Here is an 11,826-nt window from a genome sequence, read left to right as displayed (position 1 = left end):
CCAGACTGATGGTCAAAATCCGCGCGAGTGCCAGGCACTTAAAAAGTTAACGAGGTTTAAAAGTATCTCTAACCTTGCATGTATAACAACTGTACATGGGTCAGTTTGCAATGTTTACCGCTTTCCAAAAGCATGCCAAATCGAATATTAATTGGTTAAAGGACTAATCACATAAAATTAGCCAAATAATGCAACTTCAGCCAGTCACTTAGACATCTTAGGACTACCATAAAAAAGTAGTAATGGTTGTATAGGTTTTTCATGACTCGCTAATAAAATCAATCAATCGAACGTTTACATCCGGTTTAGGCTTTGTGCATGTAACATATCCAGACCAGCCAAACTTTTGATATTTTCTAGAAACCTCTAAGGTTAGATGTATGTTTAGGAGTACCTGCTACTTGCTTCAAATGCCAGTCCAGATCGAGTCATATGCGCGTCAAACCTGTTACACTCTTTCATACTTGTTTATTTACAGCTGTCATATCCCATAAACTGCATATACTGTTGAGATGAGAATAAAAACGAATGTGTCCAGTAAATAACGCCGGTAGCAAATAAGAAGTCCACGAACCCTAGTCTTTGGTCTGATGCACGGTAATCTTTTCCATAAGCGAGTAAGGTTACCTAGTCGGTTAAAAGGCATTTCCTAATTGAACTAGGTGGCGACTCCATTTTTCAAACTCATTTCCAGATTGAGAAGTCATCCATAAGCCTTGGGCGAGCGACCCCCGAACCCCGCTCCACTCATAATAAGAGATTACTTTATAAAGGTAAGCTAAACAAAAACTAAATAAGAAGCCATTCAAAGTTATTCACCAAACCAAGTAGACAAAATATTCCTCAGCCGATCATCGGTTTTGTGCTCATTCCTAAGCACAAGATTGAAGATGAATCGTATAGGCAGATATAGTCGCATCGTGCAATCATCAACTATGCATTTGAATTGAATTAAATAACTAATTTTTTTTCTTAGATTTTCAATTTGTTTTGAAGTTAAAATTAATTGTACCAAACTATCATATGGGTAAAAGAAATATAATCTCCCATTCACAAACACATGCATATAATTTAATTTGCAAATTAAACTAAAACAAAACCGAATAGCGGCAAAGCATAAGCTACATAAAATAAACATCTATGAAAATCTAAACCTGGAGATCATATGTAGAGGAGAGGAAGAGAAGTGTCAATGAAGAAAAAACAAAATGATAAATTGATATAATAACTTTCCAAATTTTATTACTTACGCTTCATAACATAGTGCTATACTAAAATAATTACCATTAACTTGAGCGAGATAAATTTCAATGTGTAAATTCATTTGCAGGTTGTTGAATAATACTAAGATATTGGATAAAATTGAGATTAATTTCTTATACTGCTAGAGCATGAAGAATTTATTAGTTATTTTAGCTAGCATCATTTATTTTTATATTTAATTTATGAAGTAAAAACTTTCAAACTATCGGGCAGTGCCACAACATTTATTTTTTGCAGATATGGCAAGTAAATCCCCAAAACGAGTAGAAACTAGTGTCTATGATCCATAAATCAAAACATGCTTTCTTTAAAATGTCCTCCTGTGAGCAAATTGAAAAATGGATTCTGATTTTTGCTACTATCTCTTTTACCTTCTTCAGAATCAAGATTTGTTATGTTTGAGTTTGAAGTTGCTAGTCTCTTAACTAATATGAATCCTGTTGTAGAGGGTACATGTCTTTTAACGGAAAGAAATGCCAACACCGGACTTAAGAGTCAAAGTTTTTGAGCTAGGAGATGAACTTGATGTTGCTAGAACGTCATCTTCAGGAGGAATTTTTGCTTCTGTAGTTTGTAGATCAAAGCTATTACCATCCAATTCAATGCGACCTTAACTTCCTCGTTGTTTCCATTTCGGATGAATGGCATGTAAATATATCTATTTTTTCTTCCTTTAACTAACTATAAGCTTCTCTGATAGTGTTATTATCCTCATTCAGCTTCGTAATTTGAGAATCATCTTATAAAAGAGAAAATAGTGTATTAAGTATTCCGACAAAAAAAAAAATTAAGTCAAGTCAAAACCACTAAAATGCATGAACAAAGAGCGAAACCCAATTAAAGAAGGCGTTGATCTCTCACTATCGTCATTACTGCATCTGCGTAACTTAAATGTACTAAAAAATGCAATCTGATGAGAAAATTTCACCTAGCTTTATAGTTCTTAATAAAGGTCACATAAGAAAACATAACACTACAAGTCTACCATTTAAGCAGTCATTCCAGTCCTATCGTATGGAAACAAACAAAACATTAAATGATAAAACAATAAAGTTTTTCATTTGAAACTTATATAAACGAGTTTAAGAGCTAAGAAAACGAGTGCAACTATAGAAAAAATTATGGAAAAGATGCAGCTTAAAATTCATGACCAAGACTGTTTTCCAATACTTAACAAATACTTAAAAATTTATTTTGCCAATAAAATAATGAAATCAAAAACAATTGGGGGTAAATTTCTTATTTTTATTCCCAAGTGCACATGTGATAATTTGGATCGAGGAAATTCGAAGCATAAAAGAGGAAACTGCCTCATTTATTCTCACCTCCAAGAAATGAATCAATACTCGTATACCGCATGTCTGAACTTTCACTAAAATCTTCTCTGAGATCCCCATCTTAATTCTTCACCTCAATGTTATGTGTTGTATCAAGCAAAACAAATTTATCGATCTCCCATATACAATCTAAGGTGATAAATTCTTTATTTATCAGATATACTCCCTAAATACCTGCATCAAATCTTAAAGGATAAATTAAAAGTAAGCAGGAGATTAGAAGAATTTAGAATCAATTTCAAAGGATAAAACACATAGATGTCTAACCAAATCCTAAGTCCTTCCTAGGTGATCTTTACCGATTGCTTCTTTTGCAGAGAGAAGAAACCATGTTGAAAATAACATCAAGTAATATCTATAGGAGAAAATAAAATAAATATTTCAATTATAAGAAACAACATGATTTTACACAAGTAGCAATAGTCTGGACTATGAAAATTTAGACACTTCATTAAAATGAAAAATACAAGTTACAAGAAATACATAGATTCCCATTTATAAATGCTTTTTAATTATTTGTCCCATAAATCAACCAATCAACTTCATGTAATTTTATCGTGTTGCAAACTATTTTTCTAAATGTGATAGCAATGACGTATCCATGTTCCTATGAATTTGTCCCTTTCCACATACCACAACGTTCTTTATTCTAACTTGTTTCCACCACAATAAACAGTTCCAGAAATAAGAACTTACTTGGTGGACCAAAATGCAAAATCGTGCAAGGAAAGCAAGAACTGTAAAAGAAAATCCCATAAAAAAGAACATATAAGTAGAGTAGATTCCTTACTGACAAATGTCAAGGGAATAATCACATGGAAAAGAACACACAATGCACCCTAGACTTGGCAATTTTAGACACGACACGATTAAATGATACGACACGACACGAAATTAAACGGGTTTGGGTTTGATGTAAACAGGTTTGGGTCATAAACGGGTCAACACGTTTAATTTCGTGTCTAAACAGGTAAAACCCGCATAACCTGTTTAGACACGATCAGAAACGTTTAATTAAACGTGTATATGTAAAGAATGGCAGAACTCAATAATATTATTTGAGTGAAGTGTTACAAGCTATATATAATGGCAGTTAGAGTTTTAGACTCTACTGCAAATATAAGGATATCTTAACAGAAAAATATACATGCACTATATCTGGATATATACATTAGCTGTAACTGAGGGAATTTTGAAACTCAAAACCATAACCAATCTTATCCCTTATCACCTCCCCGCAAGCTGAACTCGGGATGGAACGACGTTCAGCTTGTCACGAAGAACAGTAAACCGAGACTTCGACAAAGGCTTTGTGAGTACATCGGCAATCTGTAATTCTGACTTGATGAATTGAACTTGAACCGATTTGTTTGCAACTTGTTCCCGTACATAATGATAATCGATTTCAAGGTGTTTTGAGCGAGAGTGAAAAATAGGCGTAGTAGTGAGATACGTCGCACTTAAATTATCACACCACAAGATTGGACACTTGCCAACAGGAAGAGATAACTCTTGTAGAATAGAAAGAATTCATTTGAGTTCTGAAACAGTGGTAGAAAGTGCCCTGTATTCAGCTTCAGTGGAAGATTTAGCAACCATTCTTTGCTTTCGAGATCCCCAGGTGATTAAATTTGAACCATAGTAAATACAAAAACCAGTCGTAGAGCGACGATCATCAAGGGAACTCGCCCAATCACTATCACTGTATGCTGAAATCTGAGTGGACAGTGATTTCCGAAGAGTAAGACCATGACTAATGGTAGACTGTAAATAACGCAGAATCCTTTTCACAGCACACCAGTGATCATCAGAAGGTTTGTGCATAAACTGTGATACCTTATTCACTGAAAATGAAATATCAGGACGTGTAAGTGATAAATACTGTAAGCCACCAACAATACTTCTGTAAAGCGAGTCATCCTTAAATGGTTCCCCAACATTGAGTGAAAGAGTATTCTTAGGATCCGCAGGAGTTGAAATACCATTAGCTGTATCCATTCGAGCCTTTTGAAGCAATTCTCAAATATATTTCTGTTGAGTCAAGTGTAAACCATAACTATCCCAAGAAGCTTCAACACCAAGGAAGTAATGGAGAATTCCAAGATCTTTAATCGCAAAACTACTGCCAAGTGATGCAATAATAGAAGTAATGAGAGATGTGTCATTTCCCGTAAGAATTATGTCATCAACATAAACAAGACAAAAAATTTGAACACCATTCTTCAAGATGAAGTACAACGAACTGTCTGTTTTAGATCCTTCAAAGCCAAGACTAACAAGTGCAGAAGATAGTCTTTTGTACCATTGACGAGGTGCTTGTTTGAGACCGTATAAGGATTTTTCAAGTTTACAGACATGATGTGGTTTGGACCTATCAATGAAGCCCGGTGGCTGAGACATAAAGACAACCTCATCAAGGTGGCCATGAAGGAAAGCATTTGAAACGTCAAGTTGTTTCACTGGCCAATTATTGGATACGGCAATTGACAATATGAGACGAACAGTAGCCGGTCGAATAACCGGGCTATAAGTGTCAGTGAAATCAATACCCGGGCGTTGGTGAAATCCTTTCGCAACTAATCGAGCTTTGTAGCGATCAATGCTACCATCAGGTTTCCGTTTAATTCGAAAAACCCACTTGTTTCCAATCACATTATGAGATGGGTGAGGAGGAACAAGAACCCATGTGTTATTGGAAGAGAGAGCGTTTATTTCATCTTGCATGGCTGATTTCCAGTGAGGAAATTTAATAGCTTTGGTGAAACATGAAGGTTCAGTTTCTGGAATAGAAGAAGCAAGAAAACTGCGTGGCTTTAGAGATCCAGTTTTGGAGCGTGTATTGTAAGGATGAGAGATAGTGTTTGCCAAGTTTGTAGGATAAGTGGTTAAATCAACTTCTAGATTAACATTGGAAGTTGACGTGGGATTAGGAAATGTGATGGGAGTTTGTTGTGAAGATCTTTGATGGGATAAGGAAGAAGTTTCTAAATTTAAATTATCATGATTTGATAACTTTAAATTAGAGGGATTTGGAGAGGGATTTGTATGAGCTGGAGATAGTGTATTCGAATTCAAATTGTTATGCGAATTAATAGGAACAGTTGAGCCAATTACCACAGGATTTGGATAAGCAGTAGATGGTAAGCTAGAAGGGACCAAAATTGTAGCTGGAGTTTTATCAGGATTCAGCACACCATGCAACACATCATTAACCTTAAAAGGAAATTCCTGCTCAGAAAATATAACATGTCTAGATGTCAGTAATTTATTGGATGATAAATCAAGACAAATATAACCTTTATGTAACTTACTGTAACCAAGAAACACACAAGATTTGGATCTAGGAGACAATTTATTATTTGCATACGGACGTAACCAAGGATAACACAGGCAACCAAAAACACGAAGATCGGCGTATTTAGGCATGGAGTTAAACAGAACTCAAATGGTGATTTGTTTTGTAAAGTTGGTGTTGGTAATCTGTTAATGACATAAATTGCAGTGTCAAAAGCATAATTCCAATATTTGGTGGGAACATTTGAATGATTAAGCAAAGAGAGTCCAGTTTCAACTACGTGTCGGTGTTTGCGTTCAACATGACCATTTTGTTCAGGAGTTTTTGGACAAGCAGTACGAAACGTAATACCATTTTCAGCAAGATAAGAGTTAAGCGCAATAAATTCACCACCTAAATCACTATGGAAAATTTTAATTGAACGATCAAAAAATTTCTCTACAATATGACGAAATTTAATGAAAGTGGAAAGAACATCAGATTTATTTCTCAAATAATAGATCCAACAATACTTGCTAAAATGGTCATGAAATAACACATAATAGCGGAAACCATCAACAGAAGGTACAGGGGATGGGCCCCAAACATCGGAACTAATAAGATCTAACGGGCCTGTACTACGAAAATTAGAAACAGAGAAAGGTAATTTATGACTTTTGCTTACACAACAAGCATGACATAAATTAACATCTTTATTAAGAGCTGAAATTTGAGATTGATGCAATATTTGATGAACAGTACGAATAGAAGCATGTGCCAGCCGATTGTGCCAAGTGGACAAAGAACATTTTAATGCCTGTTTATGAAACGCTGAACCAGCAGTTGGAGCAAGAGACATGGAATAAAGACCACCATTATTCGGGCCTGAAAGCAACACTTTCTTCGTGCGGATATCCTTTATCTCAAAATAAGTAGGAAAAAATTCAATAGAAACCTGATTAGTATTAGTAAAGGAAGAAACAGAAAGTAAATTATCACAAATGTCAGGAGCACGAAGAATATCATGTAATGAGAAGACAAAATTATTGGAATGAAATTTAGAGTTACTAGTATGAGTAATAGGAAGAGATTTACCATCACCAATTTTAATGCCATCAGGACCTGTGTATTCAGCAGGTAAAGAGAGATTATTCAAATCAGAAGTTAAATGATGTGTTGCACCGGTATCCATAATCCATGATTGAGAAGAGTTGGGAGTGGAGGCTGCAGCAATATTGGACGAGGGACTGTTGTGAAAATGGCGAGTATCTCTCTTGATTTTTGGTGAAGAACATTTATTTGCATAATGACCAGCTCCATAACAATTAAAACAAGTGACCGACAAAGGATCAAAAGATGAATTCTGACCAGTATTGTGAGAGTCGGTATTTGGCACATGAGGGGAAAAATGATGTTGGAAATTGCGAGATGGATTAGCAGAATAGTGGGTACGACCGCGTCCCCTTGTTCGTCCTCCTCTACCACGAAAAGAAGGCTGATTTCTGCCATGAAAATTCGAATTGGTCGAATAAAAAGCAGTAGGTATAGTATTCATGGTTGCCTCCGTTTGTAAGCTTGCTTCCTCACTAAGCAATAATCCATATAAGTCATCAAAGCCCACAGAATCCAAACGATTCTCTAGTGAACGAATGAAAGGTCTATAACTGGAATCAAGACCATTAGTGATAACTTGTACCAAATCATCTTCATGAACAGAAGATCCCAAAGCTAATAATTGATCAAACATCGTCTTTGCCCGTTGAATGTAAGAAGCAATAGTTTCGGCTGAATCTTTGTGAAGCCGATAGAAATTAGCTTTAATATTACGAATCTGCGCTTTAGATCCAGAGGAATAAGCTGTTGCAAGCTTTTGCCATGCTTGAGAAGCACGAGAAACATTCACAATTTGAGGTAGGAAATTTTCAGAAATAGATCCAATAATCCATGTTAGAACCAGCTGATCTTGCTTATACCATAAACGATAAGCAGGGTTGGGTTGATTATCAGCTGTTAAAATATCAGGAGGAGAAATTGAGTCATCAATATGACTATCCAACTCATAACTACGAAGAAGAGGCATAAGTTGTGCTTGCCATAGGAGATAATTGGTCGTATTTAACTTGATAGGAAGTTGGGTTGTAATATTAGCATTTGGCAGGTGATTTGTAGCAGAAATTGGAACAATTTGGTTTTGGTTTAATGCCATTGAGAGAGGAAAAAAAAACTGGTATTAAAACCTTATGAATGCTCCGATACCATGTAAAGAATGGCAGAACTCAATAATATTATTTGAGTGAAGTGTTACAAGCTATATATAATGGCAGTTAGAGTTTTAGACTCTACTGCAAATACAAGGATATCTTAACAGAAAATATACATGCACTATATCTGGATATATACATTAGCTGTAACTGAGGGAATTTTGAAACTCAAAACCATAACCAATCTTATCCCTTATCAGTATAATCGTGTTAACCCATTTAATATGATCCATATATAATGTTAAAACCCATATAATTTGACATGTCAATATTACTTATTTATTTAATTTTTAATTTTTTGCTAAAGCAAATATTAAAAGAAATAATAAAATTAACCCTAAAAATCTTTCATCTCACTTATACATGTTCTCTCTATTTTGTGTGCCGCCTCCATCTTCTTGACCTAATCTTCTTATTCTCTTAACCAACCCTAATCTCATCTTCTTCTCTTCACATCTCAGCCTCTCATCCATTCCTTTTCATACATTATACTAATTTCGTTATTTATTTTTTAAGATTTGCAACAAAGAGACAAGGAGTGGCAATTTTACAGGTAAGTATATTTTTTAAGCAATTTTTTTTAATTCGAATATAACACTGTAAAATTAGGACTTGCTGCTTTATTATTTGATTTTTTTTTCTTATTTTAGTTTTTTTTGTCAAAATTAAGAGTTGCTAGAGGAAATTATGATGTCTGTATACTATTTTTAAAGTATATGTAAACACATGACTCATAATTTTGTCTTGTGCAGCCATTTAAAGAAATATAATGGGTTTATTATTTGTGGGATGTGGATGTTAGTATTGTATTAGCTTGTTGAGAAATAGTGTTAGCTGTCAAGCCATTTTTAAGTCTATATTATATTTATTGAACTAACTTATTGATATTTTTTTAGATAGATTCAGAAGGCATTCATGTTAACTTAGAGTCAAATACAATTTCTGTAGATGCAAGATGACGATGTGGTGGAAATTTCAGAGTTTGAAGAACCTGTTACTTCAAAAGAAAAAGGGAAGAGGAAGAGAAGGCTGACCTCTTCAGTTTAGGATTACTTGGATCGTTTGCCGACAAAAACAACGATGGAGCAGCAAGATGTAAGTGTAAACATTGTGCGTCTATTTTTAAGTGTGATAGTAGATACAGAACGGGTAATCTGAAAAGGCAGATTAATAATTGTCCGGGTAGAGTTAATCGTGATATTGGTCAAATGATTGTTGGGGTTGATATGAAACTCAAGTCTTTAAAATTTGATGTTGAAAATTTTCGTCAGATGCTTGTGGCTGCCATTGTGATGCATAATTTGCCGTTATCATTTGTTGAGTATAAGGGTCTTAGAGCTTTATTTTCTTATTTTTGTCCAGAAGTTGTTTTGATATCAAAGAATACTGTTAAAGCTGATTTGATGAAGATGTATAAGTATGAAAAGGATAATTTAAAAAATATGTTTGCTGAATTATCTGGTAGGGTTTGTTTGATGGCTAATTTGTGGACTTCTAATGTTACTGATGGGTATTTGTGCATCATTGTACATTTTGTGAACAAAGATTGGATTTTATAAAAAAGAGTTATGTTTCTCATATATGCCACCTCCACATAGTGGTGTAGCTTTGATAGAGAAAATATTTAGTATTCTAACAGACTGGGGAATAGAGAATAAGTTGTTTTCAGTTACATTAGATAATGCCTCTGCTAATGATGCTTTTGTTAGTCAATTTAGAGATCAATTAAATGTTAAGAAGTCACTCTTGTGCAGTGGTGATTTTTTTCATCTTAGGTGTTGTGCTCATGTGCTTAATTTTATTCTTCAAGATGGTTTAAGAAATATTGATCGCTCGGTTCAAAAAGTTAGGGAAAGTGTTAAGTATGTCAAAGGGTCTCAAGGAAGAAAACAAAAATTCTTAGATTGTGTGAATTTTTTGTCTATGAATGCAAAAAGAGGTCTAAGACAAGATGTTCCAACTAGGTGGAACTCAACATTTTTGATGCTTCAAAGTGCTTTATTTTATCGGCGTGCCTTTTGTCACTTAGAATTAAGTGATTCTAATTACAAGAGTTGTCCTTCTCCAATTGAATGGGAAAAGATTGAAAAGATTAGTAAATTTTTGGATGACTTTTATGATATCACCTGTGCCTTTTCGGGGTCAAAATATCCAACCGCAAGCTTGTATTTTCCTCGAATTTTTATGGCATACTTAAGCTTGAAAGAAAAAATGGATTCAAATGATGAATATTTGAAGGAAATGGCAGTTAACATGATGACTAAATTTGAGAAGTATTGGGCTGATTTTAATACGACTTTGGCCATTACGGTGATATTGGATCCTAGATATACGATTCAATTTGTTGATTGGGGGTATAAGAAGTTGTATGGATTACACTCAAGTCAATTTCGAAATGTAAAAGATAGCTTATTTTCACTTTTCGAAGAGTATTCTTCAAGAGCTCCATCTCGCTTAAATGGAAATGGCTCAAACGGTCAAGAATTAATTGATGATTCCAGATATGTTTTTAAGGTAAGCTCTTAAATTTCTTTATTTAAAACTGATTTGTTGTTTTATGTGTTACATGTTTTTTAAGAATTTGTATTCTCTTTACTTAGCTGATTTATTGTTTGCATAAAAGGAATTTGATACCTTTGAAAGTGAAGAATTTGGTGGTGCTAGAAAAAAGTCACAATTGGAGCAATATCTTGACGAGAAAAAGGTTGAAAGAACCGCAAACATTGATGTTTTAGCATTTTGGAAGGCTAATCAATTCTATTATCCTGAACTTTCTCATATGCCTCGTGATGTGTTGAGCATCCCAATCACTATTGTTGCTTCCGAGTCTTCTTTTAGCATTGGTGGCCAAGTTCTTGATCAATACCGAAGTTCACTCAAACCTCAAACTGTGGAGGCACTCATTTGTACACGTGATTGAATTTATGGCAAAATTGGTAATTTTATTATTTTAGTAATTGTATTTTTAAGTTTTTAGTACAATATATTACTAATTTATATACTTATCTATTTATATGTAAATACGGTTGAAGATGAGTTATTAGAGATTACGAAAGATATATTGCAATTAAATCTCAACAAAGACGAGGACTCTTTACCATCAACTCAAGCTTCTTCAATTAATTGTGATTCTTAAAGTGGACAAGATATTTTTGTTGATTGTTGTTCTTGAATTGAACATGATATTATGTTGTTGTTAGTTGTCATGTAATTTAACTGTTGAAACTTTGTTAAGACTTTAATCTATTGTACTGCAGTGATGTTATTTAGGTTATCAAACGGGTATAAGTGTGTATGTTAAATGGGTCTAAACGTGTATGTTAAACAGGTTGATTTTATAATACATTTTGTTAAACGTGTTTATATGTGTCGTGTTATGTTAAACAGGTTAACTACGAAACACGTTTAATTAATCGTGTTTACTCGTGTCGTTTCGTGTAACCCGCATTATTAACGTGCCGTTTTTGGGTTTTATATATGAAACACGATTATTAATCGTGTCGTGTTTGGGTTTAGGTCAATCGTGTTCGTGTCTAAACGTGTATGACCCGTTTATAACCCGTAGACACGAATTGCAGGTCTAAATGCACCCTATACACAGTCTCAATATAAAAGAGAATTCGTCCAAATTCCAAGCAGCTATACTTGAATCAAATTTATTCGAGTTTAAATTTAATGACAGTAAAATTTA

General features: G+C 34.2%; 2 protein-coding genes across 2 annotated transcripts; both read left to right on the top strand.

The window, feature by feature from the left end:
- Positions 1-9,215: 9,215 nt before the first annotated feature.
- LOC126678392 (zinc finger BED domain-containing protein DAYSLEEPER-like) lies at positions 9,216-9,694 on the top strand. The gene is made up of 2 exons (XM_050373290.1): positions 9,216-9,230; positions 9,302-9,694. The coding sequence occupies exons 1-2, from the start codon at positions 9,216-9,218 to the stop codon at positions 9,692-9,694; spliced, it is 408 nt and encodes a 135-aa protein (XP_050229247.1).
- Positions 9,695-9,716: 22 nt separating this feature from the next.
- On the top strand, positions 9,717-11,055 carry LOC126678391 (zinc finger BED domain-containing protein RICESLEEPER 2-like). The gene is made up of 2 exons (XM_050373289.1): positions 9,717-10,649; positions 10,759-11,055. Exons 1-2 carry the CDS (start codon positions 9,717-9,719, stop codon positions 11,053-11,055), a joined length of 1,230 nt encoding a protein of 409 aa, XP_050229246.1.
- The last annotated feature ends 771 nt before the right edge of the window (positions 11,056-11,826 follow it).

This window comes from Mercurialis annua, linkage group LG4, assembly GCF_937616625.2.
Source record: "Mercurialis annua linkage group LG4, ddMerAnnu1.2, whole genome shotgun sequence".
Taxonomy (NCBI): domain Eukaryota; kingdom Viridiplantae; phylum Streptophyta; class Magnoliopsida; order Malpighiales; family Euphorbiaceae; genus Mercurialis; species Mercurialis annua.
Note: the sequence above shows the minus strand (reverse complement) of the source record. Positions and strands in the feature narration are given on the sequence as shown.